At 45.1% G+C, this 27,622-nt stretch overlaps 1 protein-coding gene across 3 annotated transcripts in view; it reads left to right on the forward strand.

Annotated features, from left to right (window-relative positions):
- The window catches only part of phf14 (PHD finger protein 14), a 91,034-nt gene that overhangs the window by 37,974 nt on the left and 25,438 nt on the right, over positions 1–27,622 (forward strand). Inside the window, exons 15-18 of one of the 3 annotated variants that reach the window (XR_008831999.1) lie at positions 9,191–9,253; positions 10,500–10,624; positions 12,347–12,705; positions 12,789–15,187. Coding sequence is in view for 2 of the 3 variants with exons in the window: in XM_056416227.1 (XP_056272202.1) it covers positions 9,191–9,253; positions 10,500–10,624; positions 12,347–12,353 (195 nt within the window). In the remaining variant the exon portion in view is untranslated. Of the gene's footprint in view, positions 1–9,190; positions 9,254–10,499; positions 10,625–12,346; positions 15,188–27,622 lie in introns of those variants that run through there. The other 2 variants (XM_056416227.1, XM_056416160.1) reach the window with 2 other exon arrangements.

Consider the following 27,622-nt stretch of genomic DNA (forward strand, 5'->3'; position numbering starts at 1 on the left):
TTTAGATGTAGAGCGTTTGTCTTCATATGCAGAGCGTTTGTCTTCATATGCAGAGCGTTTGTTGTTTGTCTTCCGATGTAGAGCGTTTGTCTTCATATGCAGCGCGTTTGTTGTTTGTCTTCATATGCAGAGCGTTTGTTGTTTGTCTTCCGATGTAGAGCGTTTGTCGTTTGTCTTCATATGCAGAGCGTTTGTCTTTAGATGTAGAGCGTTTGTCTTCATATGCAGAGTGTTGGTCTTCATATGCAGAGCGTTGGTCTTCATATGCAGAGCGTTTGTTGTTTGTCTTTAGATGTAGAGCGTTTGTCTTCATATGCAGAGCGTTTGTCTTCATATGTAGAGCGTTTGTCGTGTGTCTTCCGATGATTTAGATGTAGAGCGTTTGTCTTCCTATGCAGAGCGTTTGTCTTCATATGTAGAGCGTTTGTTTTCCTATGTAGAGCGTTTGTTGTTTGTCTTTAGATGTAGAGCGTTTGTTGTTTGTCTTTAGATGTAGAGTGTTTGTCTTCCGATGTAGAGCGTTTGTTGTTTGTCTTCCTATGCAGAGCGTTTGTCTTCCGATGTAGAGCGTTTGTCGTTTGTCTTCATATGCAGAGCGTTTGTCTTCATATGCAGAGCGTTTGTTGTTTGTCTTTAGATGTAGAGCGTTTGTCTTCATATGCAGAGCGTTTGTCTTCAGATGTAGAGCGTTTGTCTTCATATGCAGAGCATTTGTCTTCATATGCAGAGCGTTTGTTGTTTGTCTTTAGATGTAGAGCGTTTGTCTTCATATGCAGAGCGTTTGTCTTCCGATGCAGAGCGGTTGTCTTCCGATGCAGAGCGTTTGTCTTCCGATGCAGAACGTTTGTCTTCCGATGCAGAGCGTTTGTCTTCATATGCAGAGCGTTTGTCTTCATGTGTAGAGCGTTTGTCTTCCGATGCAGAGCATTTGTCTTCCGATGTAGAGCGTTTGTCTTCATATGCAGAGCGTTTGTCGTTTGTCTTCCGATGCAGAGCGTTTGTCTTCATGTGCAGAGCGTTTGTCTTCATGTGCAGAGCGTTTGTCTTCCGATGTAGAGCGTTTGTCTTCATATGCAGAGCGTTTGTCTTCATATGCAGAGCGTTTGTCTTCATATGCAGAGCGTTTGTCTTCCGATGCAGAGCGTTTGTCTTCATATGCAGAGCGTTTGTCTTCCGATGTAGAGCGTTTGTATTCCGATGCAGAGCGTTTGTCTTCCGATGTAGAGCGTTTGTCTTCCGATGCAGAGCGTTTGTCTTCATATGCAGAGCGTTTGTCTTCCGATGCAGAGCGTTTGTCTTCATATGCAGAGCGTTTGTCTTCCGATGCAGAGCGTTTGTCTTCCGATGTAGAGCGTTTGTATTCCGATGCAGAGCGTTTGTCTTCCGATGTAGAGCGTTTGTCTTCCGATGCAGAGCGTTTGTCTTCATATGCAGAGCGTTTGTCTTCCGATGCAGAGCGTTTGTCTTCATATGCAGAGTGTTTGTCTTCCGATGCAGAGCGTTTGTCTTCATATGCAGAGCGTTTGTCTTCCGATGCAGAGCGTTTGTCTTCATGTGCACAGCGTTTGTCTTCATGTGTAGAGCGTTTGTCTTCCGATGCAGAGCGTTTGTCTTCAGATGTAGAGCGTTTGTCTTCCGATGCAGAGCGGTTGTCGTTTGTCTTCCGATGTAGAGCGTTTGTCTTCATATGTAGAGCGTTTGTCTTCATATGCAGAGCGTTTGTCTTCCGATGTAGAGCGTTTGTCTTCATATGTAGAGCGTTTGTCTTCCGATGCAGCGCGTTTGTCTTCTGATGCAGAGCGTTTGTCTTCATATGTAGAGCGTTTGTCTTCTGATGCAGAGCGTTTGTCTTCCGATGTAGAGCGTTTGTCTTCTGATACAGAGCGTTTTTCTTCATATGTAGAGCGTTTGTCATTTGTCTTCCGATGCAGAGCGTTTGTCTTCAGATGTAGAGCATTTGTCTTCAGATGCAGAGCGTTTGTCTTCAGATGCAGAGTGTTTGTCTTCATATGCAGAGCGTTTGTCTTCATATGTAGAGCGTTTGTCGTTTGTCTTCTGATGTAGAGCGTTTGTCTTCATATTCAATTCAATTCAATTCAGTTTATTTGTATAGCCCAATTTCACAAATTACAAATTTGTCTCGGAGTTTACAATCTGTACACATAGACATCCCTGTCCCAAAACCTCACATCGGACCAGGAAAAACTCCCCTTCAGGGGGAAAAAAAGGGAAGAAACCTTCAGGAGAGAACAGAGGAGGATCCCTCTCCAGGATGGACAGAACAATAGATGTCATGTGTACAGAAGGACAGATTTAGAGTTAAAATACATTCAATGAATATGACAGAGTGTATGAATAGTTCATAGTAGGCATATTCCACGATGGAGACCTCCACGATCCATCAGGTAGATGGCGGTGGGGAGGAGGAGTGGGCGGAGTCTCAACAGTGGGCGGAGTCTCAACAGGACAGTGGCGTAGTCAGGAGCAGGAATTCCACGACCCAGACCTCGATGATCCATCAGGCAGATAGGATCTATGCCGTCTCATAGGGTCCGATGACCCCATGAGACGTGAAGTCAAAAGGACTCCGGGGAGAAAGCAGAGTTAGTAACGTGTGATTGAGAGATGAAAATTCATCCCTAAGGAGAGAGAAAAGAGGAGATAGGTACTCAGTGCATCCTAAACGTCCCCCGGCAGCTATAAGCCTATAGCAGCATATCAAGGGGCTGGACCAGGGCAAACCTGATTCAGCCCTAACTATAAGCTCTGTCAAAGAGGAAGGTCTTAAGTCTACTCTTAAACGAGGTGACTGTGTCTGCCTCCCGGACTGAAATTGGAAGCTGGTTCCATAAAAGAGGAGCTTGATAACTAAAGGCTCTGGCTCCCATTCTACTTTTTAAGACTCTAGGAACTACAAGTAGTCCCGCATTTAGTGAGCGTAGCTCTCTAGTGGGGCAATATGGTACTACAAGCTCCTTAAGATATGATGGTGCATCACCAATCAAGGCTTGCAGAGCGTTTGTCTTCATATGCAGAGCGTTTGTCATTTGTCTTCCGATGTAGAGCATTTGTTGTTTGTCTTTAGATGTAGAGCGTTTGTCTTCATATGCAGAGCGTTTGTCTTCATATGCAGAGCGTTTGTTGTTTGTCTTTAGATGTAGAGCGTTTGTCTTCATATGCAGAGCGTTTGTCTTCATATGTAGAGCGTTTGTCGTGTCTTCCGATGTAGAGCGTTTGCTGTTTGTCTTTAGATGTAGAGCGTTTGTCTTCCGATGTAGAGCGTTTGTCGTGTGTCTTCATATGCACAGCGTTTGTTGTTTGTCTTTAGATGCAGAGCGTTTGTCTTCATATGCAGAGCGTTTGTCTTCATATGCAGAGCGTTTGTTGTTTGTCTTTAGATGTAGAGCGTTTGTCTTCCGATGTAAAGCGTTTGTCGTTTGTCTTCATATGCAGAGTGTTTGTCTTCATATGTAGAGCATTTGTCTTCATATGTTGAGCGTTTGTCTTCCGATGTAGAGCGTTTGTTTGTCTTTAGATGTAGAGTGTTTGTCTTCCGATGTAGAGCATTTGTCTTCCGATGTAGAGCGTTTGTTGTTTGTCTTCATATGCAGAGCGTTTGTCTTCCGATGTAGAGCATTTGTCGTTTGTCTTCATATGCAGAGCGTTTGTCTTCATATGCAGAGCGTTTGTCATTTGTCTTCATATGCAGAGCGTTTGTCTGCCGATGCAGAGTGTTTGTCTTCAGATGTAGAGCATTTGTCTTCCGATGCAGAGCGGTTGTCTTCAGATGTAGAGCGTTTGTCTTCCGATGCAGAGCGGTTGTCTTCCGATGCAGAACATTTGTCTTCAGATGTAGAGCGTTTGTCTTCCGATGCAGAGCGTTTGTCTTCCGATGTAGAGCGTTTGTCTTCCGATGTAGAGCGCTTGTCTTCCGATGCAGAGCGTTTGTCTTCATATGTAGAGCGCTTGTCTTCAAATGTAGAGCGTTTGTCGTTTGTCTTCCGATGTAGAGCGTTTGTCGTTTGTCTTCCGATGCAGAGCGTTTGTCTTCAGATGTAGAGCGGTTGTCTTCATATGCAGAGCGTTTGTCTTCCGATGTAGAGCATTTGTCTTCATATGTAGAGCGTTTGTCTTCCGATGCAGAGCGTTTGTCTTCCGATGTAGAGCATTTGTCTTCATATGTAGAGCGTTTGTCTTCCGATGCAGAGCGTTTGTCTTCCGATGTAGAGCGTTTGTCTTCATATGTAGAGCGCTTGTCTTCATATGTAGAGCGTTTGTCTTCCGATGCAGAGCGTTTGTCTTCATATGCAGAGCGTTTGTCTTCATATGTAGAGCGTTTGTCTTCCGATGCAGAGCGTTTGTCTTCCGATGTAGAGCGTTTGTCTTCATATGTAGAGCGCTTGTCTTCATATGTAGAGCGTTTGTCTTCCGATGCAGAGCGTTTGTCTTCATATGCAGAGCGTTTGTCTTCATATGTAGAGCGTTTGTCTTCCGATGCAGAGCGTTTGTCTTCATATGTAGAGCGTTTGTCTTCCGATGCAGAGCGTTTGTCTTCCGATGTAGAGCGTTTGTCTTCATATGTAGAGCGCTTGTCTTCATATGTAGAGCGTTTGTCTTCCGATGCAGAGCGTTTGTCTTCATATGCAGAGCGTTTGTCTTCATATGTAGAGCGTTTGTCTTCATATGCAGAGCGTTTGTCTTCATATGCAGAGCATTTGTCTTCATATGTTGAGCGTTTGTCTTCCGATGTAGAGCGTTTGTTGTTTGTCTTTAGATGTAGAGCGTTTGTCTTCATATGCAGAGCGTTTGTCTTCATATGCAGAGCGTTTGTCTTTAGATGTAGAGCGTTTGTTGTTTGTCTTCCGATGTAAAGCGTTTGTCGTTTGTCTTCATATGCAGAGTGTTTGTCTTCATATGTAGAGCATTTGTCTTCATATGTTGAGCGTTTGTCTTCCGATGTAGAGCGTTTGTTTGTCTTTAGATGTAGAGCGTTTGTTGTTTGTCTTTAGATGTAGAGTGTTTGTCTTCCGATGTAGAGCATTTGTCTTCCGATGTAGAGCGTTTGTTGTTTGTCTTCATATGCAGAGCGTTTGTCTTCCGATGTAGAGCATTTGTCGTTTGTCTTCATATGCAGAGCGTTTGTCTTCATATGCAGAGCGTTTGTTGTTTGTCTTTAGATGTAGAGCGTTTGTCATTTGTCTTCATATGCAGAGCATTTGTCTGCCGATGCAGAGCGGTTGTCTTCAGATGTAGAGCGTTTGTCTTCCGATGCAGAGCGGTTGTCTTCCGATGCAGAACATTTGTCTTCAGATGTAGAGCGTTTGTCTTCCGATGCAGAGCGTTTGTCTTCCGATGTAGAGCGCTTGTCTTCCGATGTAGAGCGCTTGTCTTCCGATGCAGAGCGTTTGTCTTCCGATGTCGAGCGCTTGTCTTCATATGTAGAGCGTTTGTCTTCATATGCAGAGCGTTTGTCTTCATATGTAGAGCGTTTGTCTTCATATGCAGAGCATTTGTCTTCATATGTAGAGCGTTTGTCTTCCGATGCAGAGCGTTTGTCTTCCGATGTAGAGCGTTTGTCTTCTGATGCAGAGCGTTTGTCTTCATATGCAGAGCGTTTGTCTTCATATGTAGAGCGTTTGTCTTCATATGCAGAGCGTTTGTCTTCATATGTAGAGCGTTTGTCTTCCGATGCAGAGCGGTTGTCTTCCGATGTAGAGCGTTTGTCTTCATATGCAGATCGTTTGTCTTCAGATGTAGAGCGTTTGTCGTTTGTCTTCCGATGTAGAGCGTTTGTCTTCAGATGTAGAGCATTTGTCTTCAGATGCAGAGCGTTTGTCTTCATATGTAGAGCGTTTGTCTTCATATGCAGAGCGTTTGTCTTCATATGTAGAGCGCTTGTCTTCATATGTAGAGCGTTTGTCTTCCGATGCAGAGCGTTTGTCTTCATATGCAGAGCATTTGTCTTCATATGTAGAGCGTTTGTCTTCCGATGCAGAGCGTTTGTCTTCCGATGTAGAGCGTTTGTCTTCTGATGCAGAGCGTTTGTCTTCATATGCAGAGCGTTTGTCTTCAGATGCAGAGCGTTTGTCTTCATATGTAGAGCGTTTGTCTTCATATGCAGAGCGTTTGTCTTCATATGTAGAGCGGTTGTCTTCCGATGTAGAGCGTTTGTCTTCATATGCAGATCGTTTGTCTTCAGATGTAGAGCGTTTGTCGTTTGTCTTCCGATGTAGAGCGTTTGTCTTCAGATGTAGAGCATTTGTCTTCAGATGCAGAGCGTTTGTCTTCATATGTAGAGCGTTTGTCTTCATATGCAGAGCGTTTGTCTTCATATGCAGAGCGTTTGTCTTCATATGTAGAGCGTTTGTCTTCCGATGCAGAGCGGTTGTCTTCCGATGTAGAGCGTTTGTCTTCATATGCAGATCGTTTGTCTTCAGATGTAGAGCGTTTGTCGTTTGTCTTCCGATGTAGAGCGTTTGTCTTCTGATGCAGAGCGTTTGTCTTCATATGCAGAGCGTTTGTCTTCAGATGCAGATCGTTTGTCTTCAGATGTAGAGCGACCTCTGACCCCCACTAGCCTCTGACCCCTGATGGGTACATCTGGACGGGAGGTCTCAACATTTGATTCTAAGCGAGGCCTCGTGACAACGTGATCGGATTAATCACTGGTCTTATATTCAAGCACCGACTCCTGCAGAGAGCAATGCATTGTGGGTTATTGGTAGCGGCAGTTTTTATTTATTGTAATCTTTGTGACGCTAATTAAAATCAAGGTGTCGAGGGCTTGTTTCCACCGTGCCGTTGAGGATTGTTTTTTATCGTCAAAAAAAATAAAATAATAAATCCTGCAATGTAATTACATGTTCTTAAAGTATGAAGTGCGTTGATTTGATGGGATGATAATCCAGAGGAGGTCTAGGGGGGAGGCGACGGTTCCCGGAGGCTAACGGGAGGTGGCAATGAAATCCTCCTAATGCGACGTGATTTACTGCAGCAGCGACATTAAAAGCTCCGATACGAACATATGCCATCAATCAGTTTGAAATTATGAGAATTAAGTTAATACATCTGGTAACGACCGCTTCCCGACGCTCTGTTAATTTCTCTCATCCCGTGTGAAATGATTCATGCTTGTTAAAGACGCGCCGATGTACTTAATTAAAAGATTGATTTTTTTTCTTCCTTCTCCCGCCGTTTTAATGTGCTCACCTGAGCCGAGAGGAGCGCTCCTCTTTGTGCGGCCGGCTTCACGGACGTCACGCGGCGAGGGCCGCGGTAATCTCTTTTGTTCGGGGGGGGAAACCCCGCGAAGGGTCCACGGGAGCCAGTTGGCAGCGCGCTCTCCGTTAGCCGTCTTAGCGATAAGCGCCCCCATCTGGCTCTCCCCGGGGCCACAGATGGCGTTGTTTTCACAATCTGGTTAAATATGTTGTCGATTCTTCTTCTTCTTCTTTTTTAAACCTCGCTAGCAAACAAGAAGGGGGTGTTTGATTTGGTATTTCCCATCATGCTTTGTGTCCCGTGAGGACCCGAGCACACGGCAGACCAGAGGAGACGTTAGCTTCCACGGGACCAATGGGATCGGTGCTGAGGCATGCTGGGAAAGAACGTGTTGTTGACATGGAGGGAGCTCTGATGTCCATCTTTACCATGAACTGACTGGACTGAGGGTAGCGGAGCCCAGCCGGACCACAGAGAAGACTACGGATGGTTCCAGAATTTCCTTTATTCCTGTTCAGCCATGAGCCGTGTTCACGAACATACATTTAAGAGTTTCTCCTTTTCCATTTAATTTACAGAAATCAGCGTAAGAGCTAATGGAAGAAATAAAACAGAAATGAGCTCTTAAACATGAATTAGATGACATTCATATGTACATGTGGACATTAGTCACAACATGTTATCTTTCTTATATACATGTATACTGAAATCTAGCTACATTCTAGCGTTAACATCTCATCACAATTTATTTTACAAGTTAATTGTAGAATAAAGTCACTAAACATGAAGTCAAAGACCAAATAAAACACAAAGTACCGTGTTCCGGTCCCAGCTCAGTGCTCAGCGGTTCAGAGAGTAAGAACAATACTCATGAACACCTTTTCCTTCGGTACGCCAAGCTAACGTACTTTTTGCAAAGTCATGTTAGGAGATGTACATCTACTTCCTGTCTCGCCGAAAGAGCTTCAAAATCAAAGGATCTAAAACCTACAAAGGTACTTACAAAACTAGAACGGGCACTCGGTAGAGCGCATACCCTCGCATATCACAAGATTGGGCATTGAATTATGAACATTTTGGCATTAGTTGCATGCAAATTGGATAAAAAATTAGAGTTTGACCTTTCATGGCCTTGACCTTTGACCCGATCGATCCCAAAATCGAATCAAATGGTCCCCGGATAATCAATCATCCCACCAAATTTCATGCGATTCGCTTTAATACTTTTTGACTTATGCGAATAACACACAAACACGCACGCATACAAATAAATACACAGCGATCAAAACATTACCTTCCGCATTTTCAATGCGAAGGTAATGAAGGCGTGTGGGAGATCGTCACCGTGTTACCAGAACCTTTTCAGAGTCCTCTGCAATGAGTCCTTCTGGAAAAGCAGCATTGGAGGTCCAGTGAAGTGTCTTCACACGGTTCGTACGGTCATTGAAAACCTGGAAAAAAATATATTATTTCCAGGCCTGGAAAAAACATGAAATCCCAAAAGTTTTGGGAAAATCATGTAAATGTGTTATTCAGATGTTCATTTAAGACGAGTTTTTAATAATTAATATGCGTTTTAAAAGAAAGACGCTCAAAATATAAACCGGCGTACGCTCTCACACTCTCGGATCGGATTAAAGAATAAACATTTATAGACTATAAATGTTTATTCTTTTAATCAAACTATTGTCTCTCATTGTTAGTTTAAATACTACGTTTTCTCACTTTTTGGTCATGTAAATTTGGTTTGAAATCATGAAAAGTGTTCCTGGAAAGTCACTGGCCAACATGTGATGAGCTCAGCTCCTGCACTCTGACGTATTCCCACGTGGAAATTAAGAGCTGAGGCTTGAAATCCACCCCTTTCAAAATATGAAGAGAGGACCGAGACGACGAGGATCGTGACCTAATTTCTGTTTCCATCCACTTTTAGTTGTTTATTGATGAGTTGACTGTTTGTGTTTTGCAGAGGACCCGAGGGCAGAAGAGGAAGAGGGTTCCCACCGGGGACGACCGGGAAGACAAGATGGAGGTGTGTCCTCGTTTCTGCTTATGACTCATTCACGTTCTCCGTTGTACTTTAATAATCCAGGTATATTTGAGTTGCAAGGATCAACGTATCTCGTCATATTATTGATTTCTGACCCTCATGTATGTGATTGGTCGAGAGGTCGGTTGTTTTTGAGAGAAAGACAATCGAATGATACGTTTATTTCACAACTGCACGTCAATAAATGGATTTTAGACCATTTTAAAACTTATTTTCCTTGAATCATGTAAACCCCAAAAGTTCAATATAATAGGAAATGCCTCCAACATTCAAAATGGCGTTCTCTTTTCCACCAGCAGCTCCTGTTCACGGGGAAAAGGAAGCAACTTTTTAAACTTTTCTAAGCAAATGTTTGATAAATACTTCCAATGGAACGCTGCTGCCAGACGACCGAGGGAAGAAGGAGTTTAACCGTTCGTACTTGAACGATTACAGAAGTCACCGCGACGCTCGTGTGCCGACTGGGTGGAACAGGAAGTGGTCATCTCGGCTCAGACGGACAGTTTGTGTTTTAAGGGGACGGCTTGCTCCAGTGAGACTGTTACAGGGTTCGTACGGGCATGGAAAACCTGGAAAAGTCATGGAATTTTATAATGGTAATTTCCAGGCCTGGAAAAGTCATGGAAAAAACTTAAATCATAAAAGTTTTGGAAAAGTCATGGAAATGTGTTATAATCACGTGTTCATTTGAGTTTGAAATAATTAATGTTTTTTCAAGAAAGACGCTCAAAATATAAGCCGGCGTACGCTCTCAATACGCTAAGTTTTCAACATTTTTCATGTTTATACCGAGATTTCAGTTTGGTCATGGACATTTGGTTTAAAGTCCTGGAAAAGTCCTGGAAATCCACTGGTCTAAATGTGTAGGAACCCTGCTGTCAGCGTTGGGGCGAGCCCCGGATGAATGGCTGCTCTGCCGCCTGTCAGGAAAGAGATCGAGTCGGGTTGTTTCCCTTAAACCGGTTTGAAAATGTTCACACCGGCCCGACCTAAAAGGCACACATGGACGTGTTTCCAGTTCTGCTTGCTTGGAGCTTAAACCCACGAGATCCACGGAGTTGACGCTCCACGTCTTTATGCTAAGCTAGGCTAACTGGAAGTCTCTCTCAAAGAATCCACAAAAAAAACGACAAAAAGCTGACGTCGTGAAAACAAAGTGGACGATGTTACCACGTGAACCTCCAGCGCGTGTGCACACAGGGTTACTTAATCACCGGTGTTTCCATAGGAACCGCTGCCACGGGAACGGCGCCAGCGTCAGTCCGCGGCGCTGCAGAAGAAACCCAAAGCGGACGACAGGAGGACCGAGTGCACGAGCTGCAGAGGGCCGGGCGACAACGAGAACCTCGTGAGGTGAGGAGGCAGTGTGTGTGTGTGTGTGTGTGAAGGGGGCGGGGTTAATTGGGACGCTGTGTGTGTGTGTGTGTGTGGGGGTCTCGTGAGGCAGCCGTATCCTCCTGATGATTAAAGTTCAGTCTTCATTAGGCTGCGGCCGCGCCGGGCTGAGGGTATCTGGTCCGCGGGCCCCTCTCGTATTGACCTGCCACACACATTTGCACAGTTCATTACGGAGTAATGAATAGCACAATTTATTCTGCTCCTTTCTGGGCGATTCAGGTGTCGGGTAATAAGCAGCTTTTCTTTTTTTCATTCCTTTGACATTGGAATTGTGCGAGGAAGCGTATTAAAAACCAGCCGATCACAACGCGTGGCATCATGTGACGGAGGTCTTCTCCGGTCCCACCAGACTCCGGGTGTCTCAGCGCCGGTAGTGCCGTGTGTCGCGGCTGGAGCCAGTTTCTCGCTTCTGAGATGTTCTGTTGAGACTTAACTTCCTTTTGTTCTTGTTTCAAAGCTCGTTTTAGGATTCATCATTTTCTGTCATTTGTTCTCAATTCTGTTATTTTCTGTCGATGCAAGTGAAACATCCCGTTGTCTTCACACGGTGACGTGATGCACTTTCTACAGCACTGATTCCACCAATGTTCCCATACTCGGCATTCTAATGCTATTTATTAATGTTTTATAGAAATACTTCGGTCACTCACTACTTATATACAATCACTTATTTTACTGTTTTATAATCCAGCGTCTCAAAGAACGTAATCCCTCTGGAGTTTAGGTCCACCAGAAAAAAGATTACTTGCCAATATTTTGAGAGGGGGGGGGGGGTTACATTTTCGGCTATTTTGCTTCCATATGATGTCTTTTTCATGATTGGTTAAAAGAAAAATCAAAAATTAACATGTAGGTGTTCATTTGACTACTTTGTGTATTTGTATCTACATTTCTCCTACACGGCCAAAACATGTTATATATATAAATAAAAAATAGCCGAATGTAAATCATCAACTGGGGAAGTTTCATGAATTAGATTTGACCCTTTTCTATATGACGTGTCTTCAAAATGTCATTTTACAAAACATAAGCCATAAATCTCACTTCCATCCACTAAATGTTCCAGTGTCTGTATTCTGAAGATTTTTACATCCATTCAACAACAATAAGACATATTAAAACCTCCATTCTAACATTCCAACAAAATGAAACAAGGATTGTGAACCCGGCTTCATCTGATGTTCAAGTTGATGTTTTCAGCAGCTATTTAAGTTAACGCCTCTTTTACACATTTAAGCGGCAAAAAATAATCGTCTCAATGTTAGAGGTATAATATTTTAACCCATTCATCAGGGGTCAACAACACCGCATTACGGGGGGTAATGCGGTGTTGTTGACTCCTCAACACTGATGAGTACTGATGACTAGTGCTGAATTTAAGTTGCTAGCGGTCCCCCGCTAACCCACAGTATTTCACCGCTATGAGTGGGTGCATGCTTATTATTTGAGACGCAGCCATTTCTTAAAAACTGGCTTTTATCCGAGAGTTTGTTTACGGAGCCGTGTAGACCCAACCCAACAGGAAAAAGCCAAAGTAGAGTAGAAACCTGCACAATCCATGTCGTAACCTCTTGCATTGAGAAGATACGTAGACGCGTCCGCGGAGAGAGATGCAACTCGTGCGGGTCGGGTTGTGAGGTGTGCTGCCCTGACTCTTTCTATCTTTGCATTGCACAGGTTGTGAGAGCCGGGGCAGCCAGCTCGCCTCCCGTAGAAAGTCGGGACCGATGACCAGTTGGCTTAGAGACAGAGAGAGAGGCTAATTGAATAGCGCTCGATTCAGGCTGAAGAGTGAGACCGTCACGCCGCCCGCTACCACCTCTGACCCAAACTGGACCAACAACTGTCCAATGAAAACATTGAGCGGGACTGTGTCCGAATCCAAAAACATGGGAGTCGGTACTTTTTTTGTTTAATGTTGGACTCTTTACTGTTTTTTACACTCCACGAGCAACTGGGTTGATTCTTTTTTGTGACCGATTGTGGCTCAAGTTGCATCTATGCAATTTTTCTGCATCTTCAAAGCTTTTGACCAAGTAAGGAAAAAGTTATGTTTTTTTTATACAATTCATGTATTAAACTATTCTGGTGAATAACCACAACACCTCTCTTGTGCTAGTCAGGTAGCATTCAACACAAATACGAAGAAAAGGACTGAGGAGGTCCTCTGGGAGCAGACTGTTGGTCGGACTGCCCCGAGTTCAGTGTGTAAGACATTGAGTCATTGGTTCTTTAAAGATCCCATGAAACGGTGTCATTACTCCTTTAATGTGAAGACTTTACTCCAGACAGTGGTACACAGTGAGGGATTTATCAACCATGAATGGGAAATCAGTTTGATTTGATGCACTCTTATATAATAATTGTTATAGAATGATAATGGTTCTTTCTGAAGAGCAGACACACAGAGTTCTTGGTAGAACCCTTCTTGGAAATTAATAAAGCTTCAAGGATTATTGGAAGCATAAGTGTTTAAAGATTCTACCAGCCAACCCTTTATGTTGTGTTTTAGGTAGAACGCTCTGAAAAGGTTCCAGGTAGAACCTTTGTGAAAGGTACTACCTTTATGAAAGTTCTACTTTTCTGAAAGGTACTACCGTAATGAAAAGTACTGCTTTTCTGAAAGGTAGTACCTTTATGAAGGTTATTCTTTTCAGAAAGGTACTACCGTAATGAAGGTTCTTTTTTTCTGAAAGGTACTACCTTTATGAAGGTTCTTCTTTTCTGAAAGGTACTACCGTAATGAAGGTTCTTTTTTTCTGAAAGGTACTACCTTTATGAAGGTTCCTCTTTTTTGAATGGTACTACCTTTATGAAGGTTCTTTTCTGAAAGATACTACCGTAATGAAAAGTACTGCTTTTCTGAAAGGTAGTACCTTTATGAAGGTTCCTCTTTTTTGAAAGGTACTACCTTTATGAAGGTTCTTTTCTGAAAGATACTACCTTTATGAATGTTCTTCTTTTCTGAAAGGTACTACCTTTATGAAGGTTATTCTTTTCTGAAAGGTACTACCTTAATGAAGGTTCTTCTTTTCTGAAAGGTACTACCGTAATGAAGGTTCTTTTTTTCTGGAAGGTACTACCTTTATGAAGGTTCTTCTTTTCTGAAAGGTACTACCGTAATGAAAGGTTCTACCGGGATAGACATGGTTCTCTTCTCTGGGTCAAACCTTATATAGTTCTAGTTGGCACCTTTCTTTATAGGAGTATTAGATGAGCATACAGTGTTTTTTATGATAACGGTCTACTCATGAACCACGGAGACCACTGATGAGCCACTGTTTTCCACGACGAAGCAGAAGAGAAGAAAAAGCTACTTTCATGGGATCTTAAAGATTGTGTTCACATCTGGCAGAAGAGTGCAATAAGTTTGCTTCCAGAGCTGCTGGCATGGCAGCTTCCTCTCTGGAGACGGGAGGTCAGGACTCTGGGCTTGTTGGCCGAGTCGCTCTCAGCGAGGAGGATCAACGCCGTTGCCTCTTCTGACTTTGGACTTCCTCTCTTTGCCTCTTGGTGCTCACCTGCACCCAACATGTGTTTGAGTTATTTCAGGTCCCTCTCAATACCACTGCTCATCAGCACCGATCAGTATTATTGAGGATCTCCCACACTCTAATGTTATGTTGTGTTTTTTTCTCCGTACATAGAGGACCCGAAGTGTTAAACGTCCGTGTTGTGAATAGAAAGCCAACTGTTCCCGGTTCATGAATGCTACTGTATAGCATCTGTCGTAGAAACCAACTAGTTTAGTTAGCGGTGATAGCACCTAAATATTAGTCCACATATCTTCATTGTCTTCAGGCATTAGGTCTTCCTCTGGCTCCATGTCTTGACAGTTGAAGTGACACTTCCTCGGGAAGGAGCCCAGCTTTGTCTCCGTGTCCCTGGCGGCTCGTAGTCAGCGCTGTCAAAACAACAGCCATCACGGCGAGTCCCTCGCCCACAGGCGTCACTCTGCTGCCCGTTCAGGGCCACATGCATGCTTTTGTAGGCAGTTTGTGGCGACCCAGACCCACACCGGGTCTTTAGAGACGAGACCTGGTGCAGGTCCCCCGACCGGTCCTTTCCCATCATCGCTCTCTGGCCGCCTCAGTCAGTTCTTCAATGCATGGCTGTATCTAATTATCCAGATCTATACAGGAATTACACAAATAAGTGATGTGGTCTTGTTGAATCTGAATGCCAGGTAGCTCATCGGTGTGACAATGTGTACAGTATTTATTGAAGAGGCCAATCGTACGTGTCTGTGCCGACATACTTGATTATACTTCATACGCTCGTGTTGTGAAGAGTTGATCTTCTGATAGAGTCTTGAAGCGACTACCATGTTTCCGTCGGCTCGCCAAACATCGGTTGTTTACACCCGTTGCTTTTTTTTTCCGGGGAATATTTCTGATTCATTGTATTGTGCTAGTGTATGAAGTAAGAATGTGAATGTCGCTGCTCTTGTGTACGTGCAGTGTGTCCGGCTCTGGGCCTTACGCGGAGCTTTAATAAACTCTTGACTTTTTCACCTTATTGCCGTGGTGATGAATGAGTGTCAGCCAGATAATTAATTGTTCCAGAGGTGCGGCGGCTCGTTTGTGCGTGTAATGCCCTCTGTCATCTGTGATTTATCACCTGGGAAGTGGCATTCTGTCTGAGAATCTGGCTGCTCAGCCCACATGCAATACAAGTCTTGAGCTGCTCTGCTGGGTTCTCTAGTCTGACCAGCCAGACTACTTTTAAAACCAGTGAACTCTGAAGTACAATATGAGTGTTGAAGCTGCTGATTGGGAATACCTCAGCCTTTTACTTTTGGCCATTTCGCGTCGAAGCATAAACGTACTTCTAAGTTCTCACATCTGAAAAAGACCCAGGACCATTATGGAGCCTGGAGCTCTGAAGCTGACAACCAATGATCATCGAGCTGGACTGTGATGCTGCGTTCAAACCCAAAGTGTTGAGAATTTTTCCGCGTGAGTAGATCCCATGAGCAAAGTCAACATACGCGAATGTTTGGGATTGGCGCACATTTTCGCCGGGCGGCGTGAATAAAGCGAAGCGAACAATTTGCCTCAACTTGCAATATTTCAACTTTGCTGAAAAACTCGCCCGACGACAGTTGAGACGAGAGATGAGCCCCGCCCCCCCCCCCTAAGGCAATCAAATGAAGCGAATGACGCAAACACCACAACTTGTCGGGCGAGTGAACTCACGCAGGTAAACGGGTGGGAATATTTGCAACGCTTTTTGGTGTGACCGCAGCATTACGGCCATCGCACCTCTATTTATTCTGTTTAAAACCGTTTTTTCTGCATAGCAAGAAAGACTCGGCTCCACCAGGGACGGGCGACCTGGGACACGCGTGCCAATGGTGGCATGTGGTGGACCAATGGCACACTGGCAATAAGTGGGCAGGAGATCAACAACCTGTCATGTGCATGGCCAGTGACCTCGTTCTGAGGCCTTTCAGGTAGTCTAACCCGATGCTCACACCTCATGATTTATCAAATTATTTCAGGTGATGACTCAAAAAAATAATGCAGACAGACATTGCACGTCTATAGAAGATTCAATACGGCTGAAATAATATTTAATGTCGATCACATCGGAATTTAACCCCATTGATGGTTTTTCATGAAATGATTAAAGTAAAAATAAAAAAAGATAAAGTCCATTGAAGATAAAACAGAAGGGTTCATCACTCATGAATGTGGTTGATGGCGGTTTGTCTGTGACTTCATGGCCTGAGGTTGATATATCTCAGAGTTAAAAACTCCAACGTTGTGTTGGTAGAAATAATCGATAGTGTAAAGGAGGTCCCTGTTCTGAATCGTCAGCATCATGTTTCATGGCAGGAGTGGATCTTTGAGGCTCATGGCTGACCTGAAATGCTTTAGGACAACATTCTTAGCACAGGGTCTACCTCGTGGAATTTTCCTGGAGCGGTCAGAGGAGCTGTTGCTGAGATTTTCTTTGTGTCAAAAGTTCTAGACTGGATCAGTGTAACCCAACATGTCAACTTCTAATGGACCTGAATCCCAAAAGAATGTAACTATGGCAACAATGAAAGGAAACAAACTAACCGAGATCTGCGGCTTTAGAAAGTAGTCATCAGAGAGAAGAACGGGCAATAAAATAATCAGATCCAGCTCGTCCATCGCTCAGTCGCCGGCCCAATCAGAGCGCAGCTGGACGCCTGAGACTCCCACCGGGGTGGCAGCGTGTCAGCCTCTGTGAACAAGGTGAGACACGCATGTATAGAAATGATATTTCATGATTCATACTGGAGAAATAATTAGTAAAATAGTCAAATTCTGTTTATTTTATACAGCCAATATCATAAATTACGAATTTGCCTCCGAGGGCGTTACAGTCTGTACACATAGACATCCCTGACCTTTGACCTCACATCGGATCAGCAACAACTCACAAGAAATAGAAAAATACAGTTAAGCAGGTCAATTCAACATAATAAATAATAGAATATCATAGAATAATATTATTCTCCCGAAAGGAAACGTCTACATATGTGTTTAGGACTCCAGGCTCAGCGCTTGTTCCTTCAACAACGATGGCAGAAGACAGAGACATGTTGGTGTTTGGCATCTCTGAGATGGAATCATCTAACCGTGGTGACCTGTGCCCCCCCCCCCCCTCATCCTCCACCCCGGGGATCTTTAGGGACCCGGCAGCAACCGGCAAACTGGGGAGACGGGCTTGGCCACAGCTGGTTTCTGTTTGGGGATGAGACCGGGGGCCAGGAGGGGGAGGGGCCAAGACAGACAAAGCTAGCAGTAGGAAGAGGGGGGGGGGGGGTTCTGGAAAGCAGTAACCTTCCAGATGATGAGTGCGCTTCCCATTACTGCTCTGACACCAGATCCGGGGAGATGATTTAATGGCAGCATTTTGTTTTTGCTGACTTCCCCCTCCCCCCCCCTCCCCTATTGAAACCCCAAACCCCAGAGCCGGGCCCGGCTGTGTGGGGAGGGTGGCCAAGCAGCTCAAATCTATTACCGCCCAGCTTCTCCTCCGTCTCTTCATCCCAGCGCCTCCTCCACAGCGTGGGTCCGCTCCAATGCTTCCTGATGCTCTCTCTCTCTCCTCCTCCTTCTTTCTCTCCTAACCTCTTTCCACTGCACTGGGTTGCCTCCTACCTCCTTTTTTGATCATTCCATACTCAACATGAGCCACGCAACCCTGTGGGTGCCTTAATATCTTAATTGATAAGCTCATCCTAGACTTGTGTTCATGGAGTTGCCTCGAGCTGTGTGCGATCCCCAGAGGTCCCGATCGAGAAGACTCAAGTTTGGACTCTCCGCGGCTCGGGTTTGCCCCGCAGAGGCGAGGCCGCGGCCTTCTCCGGGGTTGTAGCCAGCTCACTGGGGACCCCTGCTGGAATTAGAAAGAAGCGCGCCTTCAGTGGAATGCAGGCGAGCATCGTGGACGTCCTCCCATCTGTGAATGAGTTGTGTCCGGAGGAGCTCATAAAGGCAGAGGGGCCACGTCAGCACTCCCTTCACCCCCTCGCCCCTCTTGTTAAACAATGGCTCTTTTCTAATGTTGGAGCGACCCACCAGTAAATCAAAAGGGCTCCGGTCCGATAATCCACTCCTTTCTATGGAGAGGCTGCGGCGGCGCACTCCGTCACGGAGGAGAGTCGATGGCCGGGGCCTTTGTGTGGTATTGATCTCTGGCCCGTGGACACGCCCGAGGTAATTGCATCGCCCACTCGTGATAAATTCCTCGCCTTGTTTCAGCCGCTCGGTGCTCCGGATGTTTCTGAGGCCACAAACGCACCGTCGATACATGGAGCCACGATGGGACAAAGCCGGGGGAGGAGCCATCAATAACTGACTGGCCTCATCCTCCAGCCTCCTCAGCTCAGGGAGCACCCGGGGTTCACATGTGTGTCCCCTTGTGTAGCTAGGTGTGGGGCAGGAGACGGTTAGTTATAGCAGGTTAGTGGGTAGTTAAAGGAGGTTAGTGGGTAGTTATAGGAGGTTAGTGGGTAGTTATAGCAGGTTAGTGGGTAGTTATAGGAGGTTAGTGGGTAGTTATAGGAGGTTAGTGGGTAGTTATAGGAGGTTAGTGGTTAGTTATAGGAGAAGGGTAGTTATAGGAGGTTAGTGGGTAGTTATAGGAGAAGGTTAGTGGTTAGTTATAGAATAAGGTTAGTGGGGAGTTATAGGAGGTTAGTGGGTAGTTATAGGAGAAGGTTAGTTATAGGAAGTTAGTGGGTACTTATAGGAGAAGGGTAGTTATAGGAGGTTAGTGGGTAGTTATAGCAGGTTAGTGGGTAGTTATAGCAGGTTAGTGGGTAGTTATCGGAGAAGGTTAGTGGGGAGTTATAGGAGGTTAGTGGGTAGTTATAGGAGAAGGTTAGTTATAGGAAGTTAGTGGGTACTTATAGGAGGTTAGTTATAGGAGAAGGTTAGTGGGTACTTATAGGAGAAGGTTAGTTTTCTGAGAATGTTAGTGGGTAGTTTTCTGAGAAGGTTAGTGGCTAGTTATAGAAGAAGGTTATTGGGTAGTTATAGGAGAAGTCGCCATCCTGGGTTATCTCGGCTTGAATCATCTCACTACATTCCAAAGAAGTCATCGTTTGATATCGCATCCAGCTGACTCAGCATCAATGTCCTCATCAGTCCAACTTCATTTAGTTGTGGCGATGCTTCTCACAACATTCTGCAGCGTTTGTGGAAGAAGGACGGGATGCTCGCGGCTCCTCGAGCGATGGCGCCTCCTCTTCATGACCGCAATGTGACAGCTGTTTTAAAGAGATCAAATGAAGCCCGCTCAGATTGGTGGGCCCTGAGCATCACTCGACGAGGACGGGGGCCGTGGGAGAGGGGGGGGGGGGGTCTTAGAACTTCACACAGAGATTAAATACCAGATGAAAGTGGACACGAATCGCCAACCGAGAGCAACATGTGTAGCAGACAAAAGCAATCAATCATGTCCCCTCCACCACCTCACCTCCAATAAGATTACATCAATCAATAACCTCTCTTATGAGTGATTGGATCTTGTCTACTTCTAAAGTGTGTGTGTGAGGGGGGGGGGGCCTGCTCAATTTTCCCAATGATTAAAGCAGGGCCAAATTGCTTAGATAACATCAAGGACCTTGCTGTGGCTGGGTGTGTAAGGGCAAGTGTTGGGAGCAGATAGGCTGCTGGTGGCAGGTGACTGGGTCACTACCTCGGTAGTTAATCAGCCTATCACTGGCCAAAGGCACAGAGAACACGGGTGGTCTGTGGTATCACCCATAGTTTCTCAATGGATGTGTTGAGGGTTGACATGTTGGTTATCCCGGTAGTTACCACGGCGATGGTGTGCAATATGGTTCTCAAGGGAAAACCCTCAGCAGAATTATTACAATCTCACACACTGTCAGTGGTTGTGACCAACACTGTGTGTGATTTCTGGTACAGTCTGAATAGATTTCTTTAAAGTCAGAGATTTCTGGAATCTCCATCTAGTGGCGACGTGTGGTACTTCATCTTAAGGCACTGTGGCGTAACCTTCAGAATTTACAGCGTGGCTTTAACCTCTTTCCTGAACAAACATCAATCTGACCAAAACAAGTGTATTGCCAATAAAGATATTGTTGCCAGGCAATTTATTTAGTAAAAGAGCCTCTGTCAGGTGAGACCACATACAATCCAGCCAGCTGGCAGATCAAAGTTGCCAGACAGAAAAAAACAGATAACTGTTGGATGGCTGAGTGATGGTATGATTGGAATTTCTTCTTTTTTCTGTTGGCCGTTCCTCCCAGCTGGCAGGCAACCTCCCATTTTTCAGAGTGTAGCCAATGTCTGTGTCTAGAATTGGCATTCTCTCTACTGACCAGCAGGGGGCGACTCTATCGGTTGCTGAATTTACTGTGAGAAAATGACTCCTCGCTTGATTCGTTACCTCAGTAAACATTATAAACATCTCAATCTCTAGTTTAAAGTCTTCTACAATACAGCATGATGTCATTCTATCAACTAATGTTCAACAACATGTGGACGGTCGTGATCCAAGATGGCGACGCAGAATCGTCGAACTCAAGGCTTCATAGCGTCCAATGGGTGTCATCACCATGCCTACATCCACTACATAGAGACGGTCCATGGGTTCCCCTGCTTATGGTCTTTTAGCTACGCTAAACAAAACATGTCACGTGTCTGTTGTTTCTACAAAACATACAGATGAGCATAGAACAAAGGTTGATGGCGATCGACAAAACTTCACCAAAATGGTCCTTTTCTTGTCGTGCTAGCTAGCTGGACACAGCTAATGCTATCACAGCTTGGGGGTTGTACCTTTCCCTTCTCTCAAGTCAGCAGATGTTTTGCTATCGGTCAACAACTCAAAGGACATGAAAACGTAACATAAGATCTCCTTGTGCGATTCCTCCGACCGCGTTAGCATGTATCTCTGTCCGTGCGTTACCAGGGCGACCGTGGCTCGGTGGTGAGCAGGGTCGTCCTTCAATCAGAGGATCGGCGGTTCGATCCCACTTAACCCCACCATTGCTCCCGTGGCTGTGACTACGGTGTGTGTATGTTAGTCCTGATGGGCAGGTAGAACCGTAGCTCCTCCCACCAGTCGATGAATGGGTGAATGATGTCATGTCGTCTTAAAGAGCTCGCAGTGGTCGTAAGACTAGCTAACGCTATACAGGTCCATTTACCCTCAGCAGGGGACTGGTTGTGGAACTCTCCCAATGTCTAGCTCGCTGTAGCTCATTCGATGCCACCTTTCGCGGATAAATGAAGATTAAAAACCACATTATCACAAAAAAATAAACCCTGCATCGGCATCAGTGAGCAGTGCTTTAATTCAAAGATGTTCCCCACGATCCACAGCACACATTAAACAAGGGTTCATTAAGGTAGAGTAATTAGGGAAGCATGCGTGCAGCCGCCGCCGCCGCAGTCTCGCCAAATCAAACGAGCCCTCCTGTGAGTTTGGAAGGTCTTCAAGAGTCTCCAGCAGCGAAACTGAGGAGTTTGCTGCTTCCCTTTTTTGTGTGTGTCTTGGTTAGAGATCCGTGTGAAATCCATCGGGTGGTTGGTGTGCAACTCTGGGAGAGTGCTCATTAGTGGAGCGCACACGCTTTGGTCATTTGTCTTCTATTCACTAGGTGGCCGGAGGGCACTTAAAATTCCCATCGTTTGCGAGGCACATATGCCTGCTCAGCCCATCCAAGAGTATTGTGTGTGTGTGTGTTGAGTGTGTGTGTGTGTGTGTGTGAGAGAGAGATCCACTTGCCTCTGCACATTTGTGCTAATGTGCAGCAGCTGTTAGCTTATGCCCCTACAACTCATAAGATGCCAATTATCTACGCTAATTAAATTCCAACTCTGATTTTAGTAAATCCGCTGGACTTAATACGTAAACACTACAGGTAGATATCATTAGAACTACTCACAGCTTCTTCTTCTTCTTGAGGCCAGTGCCAGAAGGCTTCCTTCCATAACTTTATGTTTATTAGAGTTTGGCTTGTCCCGGTCATAATGGAGGTCCTCACCATGGTTACCTCAAGGAACATTCTAGATTATTACCACTTGGGCTTTGCCATCATCCTTAGTGATGAGCCCAGCCAGTTAAACGCTGACATCAGGGGTCACGTTAGTCTCATATATGCGTGATAGTTGTTTTGTTTATCATAGAACTGCAGACGTTTCCCCCTGTGACGGCTTAGACTGCTACTTCTATTATCAGAACTCATATGAGCATGTCCACACTGGTCTGCTTTTAGCATGCAAGTATAATGCAATTAGGTAAGAAAAATAATTGAATATGCAGCAAATAGCGTTTACTGTTGATATATAATGAATTAACAACACCAGGCACAGAGCACGGTGGCCGATGAAGTTGATGGATTCTAGAGAGAGATATTAGCCTCAAACAGACATGTTGCTACCTTACAGTGTCACTATCAAAACATGTTGTCTATATTACAGTTGGGTTCAATATTTTCATATTACGGCATTTACCACCAGGTGCCGCACTTAAAAATTTGGTAAGGTTCAAACCAGGGTACGAACCCTTTAGGAGAGAACAGATGAGGATCCCTCTGCAGGATGGACAGAACAATAGATGTCATGTGACCAGATGAACACTAGATGTCATGTGACCAGATGAACAATAGATGTCATGTGACCAAATGAACAATAGATGTCATGTGACCAAATGAACAATAGATGTCATGTGACCAGATGAACAATAGATGTCATGTGACCAGATGAACACTAGATGTCATGTGACCAGATGAACAATAGATGTCATGTGACCAAATGAACAATAGATGTCATGTGACCAGATGAACAATAGATGTCATGTGACTAGATGAACAATAGATGTCATGTGACCAGATGAACAGAGTTACATAAACATTCAATGAATATGATAGAAATTATGGATAGACCCAGCCAGGTCCAATGAGGCGAAAAGTCACAAAGAATCTGGGGAGAAAGCAGAGTTAAAAATGTGAAATGGAGAGATGAACATTCATCCATAAGGAGAGAGAGAAGAGGAGAGAGGTGCTCAGTGTATCCTAGAGGAGAGAGGGGCTCAGTTTAGTGTATCCTAGAGGAGAGAGGAGCTCAGTGTATCCTAGAGGAGAGAGGAGCTCAGTGTATCCTAACGTCCCCCTCAGCCTCTCAGCCTATAGCAGCATCTCTAGGTCTGGACCAGGTGAACCTGGTTCAGGTCTAACTATAAGACCATCAAGAGGAAAGTCTTCAGTCTCCACTACAAGCTCTCTAGTGGGGCAATGTGGTACGACAAGCTCTCTAGTGGGGCAATATGGTACTACAAGCTCTCTAGTGGAGTAATATGGCACTACGAGCTCTCTAGTGGGGCAATATGGTACTACAAGCTCTCTAGTGGAGTAATATGGCACTACGAGCTCTCTAGTGGGGCAATATGGTACTACAAGCTCTCTAGTGGGGTAATATGGTGCTACAAGCTCTCTAGTGGGGTAACATGGTACTACAAGCTCTCTAGTGGGGCAATATGGTACTACAAGCTCTCTAGTGGGGCAATATGGTGCTACAAGCTCTCTAGTGGGGTAACATGGTACTACAAGCTCTCCAGTGGAGTAATATGGCACTACGAGCTCTCTAGTGGGGCAATATGGTACTACAAGCTCTCTAGTGGGGTAATATGGTACTACAAGCTCTCTAGTGGGGTAACATGGTACTATGAGCTCTCTAGTGGGGCAATATGGTACTACAAGCTCTTTAGTGGGGTAATATGGTACTACAAGCTCTCTAGTGGGGTAACATGGTACTATGAGCTCTCTAGTGGGGTAACATGGTACTACAAGCTCTCTAGTGGGGCAATATGGTACTACAAGCTTTCTAGTGGGGTAACATGGTTCTATGAGCTCTCTAGTGGGGTAACATGGTACTACAAGCTCTCTAGTGGAGTAATATGGTACTACAAGCTCTCTAGTGGGGCAATGTGGTACTACAAGCTCTCTAGTGGGGTAATATGGTACTATGAGCTCTCTAGTGGGGTAACATGGTACTACAAGCTCTCTAGTGGAGTAATGTGGTACTACAAGCTCTCTAGTGGGGCAATGTGGTACTACAAGCTCTCTAGTGGGGTAACATGGTACTACGAGTTCTCTAGTGGGGTAACATGGTACTAGAAGCTCTCTAGTGGAGTAATATGGTACTACGAGCTCTCTAGTGGGGTAACATGGTACTACAAGCTCTCTAGTGGAGTAATATGGCACTACAAGCTCTCTAGTGGGGCAATATGGTACTGCAAGCTCTCTAGTGGGGTAACATGGTTCTATGAGCTCTCTAGTGGAGTAATGTGATACTACAAGCTCTCTAGTGGGGTAACATGGTTCTATGAGCTCTCTAGTGGAGTAATATGGTACTACAAGCTCTCTAGTGGGGTAATATGGTACTACAAGCTCTCTAGTGGGGTAACATGGTACTACGAGCTCTCTAGTGGGGCAATATGGTACTACAAGCTCTCTAGTGGGGCAATATGGTGCTACAAGCTCTCTAGTGGGGTAACATGGTACTATGAGCTCTCTAGTGGGGTAACATGGTACTACAAGCTCTCTAGTGGAGTAATATGGCACTACGAGCTCTCTAGTGGGGCAATATGGTACTACGAGCTCTCTAGTTGGGTAATATGGTACTACAAGCTCTCTAGTGGGGTAACATGGTACTATGAGCTCTCTAGTGGGGTAACATGGTTCTATGAGCTCTCTAGTGGAGTAATATGGTACTACAAGCTCTCTAGTGGGGCAATGTGGTACTACAAGCTCTCTAGTGGGGTAATATGGTACTGCAAGCTCTCTAGTGGGGTAATATGGCACTACAAGCTCTCTAGTGGGGCAATATGGTACTACAAGCTCTCTAGTGGGGTAATATGGTACTACAAGCTCTCTAGTGGGGTAATATGGCACTACAAGCTCTCTAGTGGGGCAATATGGTACTGCAAGCTCTCTCGTGGGGTAATATGGTACTATGAGCTCTCTAGTGGGGTAATATGGTACTATGAGCTCTCTAGTGGAGTAATATGGTACTATGAGCTCTCTAGTGGGGTAATATGGTACTATGAGCTCTCTAGTGGGGTAATATGGTACTATGAGCTCTCTAGTGGGGTAACATGGTACTACAAGCTCTCTAGTGGAGTAATATGGCACTACAAGCTCTCTAGTGGGGTAACATGGTTCTATGAGCTCTCTAGTGGAGTAATGTGGTACTACAAGCTCTCTAGTGGGGCAATGTGGTACTACAAGCTCTCTAGTGGGGTAATATGGTACTATGAGCTCTCTAGTGGGGTAACATGGTACTACAAGCTCTCTAGTGGAGTAATGTGGTACTACAAGCTCTCTAGTGGGGTAACATGGTACTACAAGCTCTCTAGTGGGGTAACATGGTACTACAAGCTCTCTAGTGGGGTAACATGTTACTATGAGCTCTCTAGTGGGGTAACATGGTACTAGAAGCTCTCTAGTGGAGTAATATGGCACTACAAGCTCTCTAGTGGGGTAATATGGTACTGCAAGCTCTCTAGTGGGGTAACATGGTACTACAAGCTCTCTAGTGGAGTAATATGGCACTACAAGCTCTCTAGTGGGGCAATATGGTACTACAAGCTCTCTAGTGGAGTAATATGGTACTACAAGCTCTCTAGTGGAGTAATGTGGTACTACAAGCTCTCTAGTGGGGCAATGTGGTACTACAAGCTCTCTAGTGGGGCAATGTGGTACTACAAGCTCTCTAGTGGAGTGATATGGTACTACAAGCTCTCTAGTGGGGTAACATGGTTCTATGAGCTCTCTAGTGGAGTAATATGGTACTACAAGCTCTCTAGTGGAGTAATATGGTACTACAAGCTCTCTAGTGGGGCAATGTGGTACTACAAGCTCTCTAGTGGGCCAATATGGTACTACAAGCTCTCTAGTGGAGTAATATGGTACTACAAGCTCTCTAGTGGGGCAATGTGGTACTACAAGCTCTCTAGTGGAGTAATATGATACTACAAGCGCTCTAGTGGGGCAATGTGGTACTACAAGCTCCTTAAGTTATGATGGTGCATGTTCTCAGCTCTTCCTGTGGCCCGTCGGCCCCCCCTCGAGGCCTGAGGCACTGTCCTCTCACCATATTGAACACGCCTGGCGAGCCATCCGATCTGACGGCGTCAAACTGCCTAATTCCTTTTAGCGCACACGTCCAACACAAAGCTGGCTTCAATTGTGAGGGCTAGTAATTGATATCCAAACACCAGCTGCCATAAATCACGTAGAAGACAGCCTCTTGGACGGAACGTGTAATGTGATTTTGTGATATTCATCCTGCAACCACAGGAACATCCCAACAGGAAGAAACAGAGTCGGTGTGGAGCAGCAATTCAATAGTTCCTGTTCTTTTTATTCACTCGGGAGAGGAGAGCGGATCAGCAGCTTCTTGAACATTGATGAAGGAAATATATGTGGATCCTTAAAACAGTGGAATGTTTATATTTATACTCGTTTCTCATTGGCTGGCAGATTTCCTTTAAAATAAGCTATCGGAATGTGTCTGATACAGTTTGTCAAACGTTTAACCAGCAGGTAACCGCAGACAGGTATCATTCTCACAACTGAAAACCGTTGCTGGATGCATTATCCTACCTAAAATCATATTATTTGCATCTTTGAGACAAAGAGTATTGTGGTTACTTAAAAGATGTTCAATACCAGCGTTGTTTTAAGAGAATATTATCTGTAAAAACAAAATGTCACTTATATGATAATTTTTTAAAGCCCCTTGGTAAGTGTCTGCAGATCTTCCTGTCAGTCTCCATACAGATCCCTCACCCTTGAGCTGAAGGGTGGGGTACGCTGTATAAGAAGATAACGCCGCCCAGAACCATCTGGGAAGCCGTCGTTGGGAACTGTTTGCCACAGAATACTTGGCAGCCAATTGGACGACCCCTTTGTCAGTCGGTGAAATCCCTTCAGTGCCATCTTCTGCTCGTCTTTCAGTCCCCTCCAGTTCCGATACACAGTAACCGATGCTATAGCGGCCTCTACGCTGACTTCTTCCGGATCCGCCATTGTTCGTTTGAACCATCGGGCGCCTTTCCATGTCGTCTCAACCACGCCAGCAGCTCCTCGCTGGAGGCTCATCGGTCTGGACACAAACTCAACGCTCGAAGCCGGAGTAGATGGATCTCTCGATTCCGGAGTGATTTTTAGGGCTGTGGCTCAGGGCCCTCCAATCATAAGATCGATGGTTCAATCCCAGTTCCGCTAGTCCACGTCAATGCGTCCTTAGGCAAGACACTTAACCCTAAATTGCCCCTGCAGGCCGTTCATGTAGTGTATGAATGTCCTGATGGGCAGGGGGCACCTTACATGGTGGCTCCTCCCATCAGTGTATGAATGGGTGTGAAGCGCCGTCAGTGGTGGGAAGACTAGGAAAGCGTTCTACGAGGACAAGTCTATCAAACCTTTACCAT

This window comes from Pseudoliparis swirei, chromosome 1 (assembly GCF_029220125.1).
Source record: "Pseudoliparis swirei isolate HS2019 ecotype Mariana Trench chromosome 1, NWPU_hadal_v1, whole genome shotgun sequence".
NCBI lineage: Eukaryota > Metazoa > Chordata > Actinopteri > Perciformes > Liparidae > Pseudoliparis > Pseudoliparis swirei.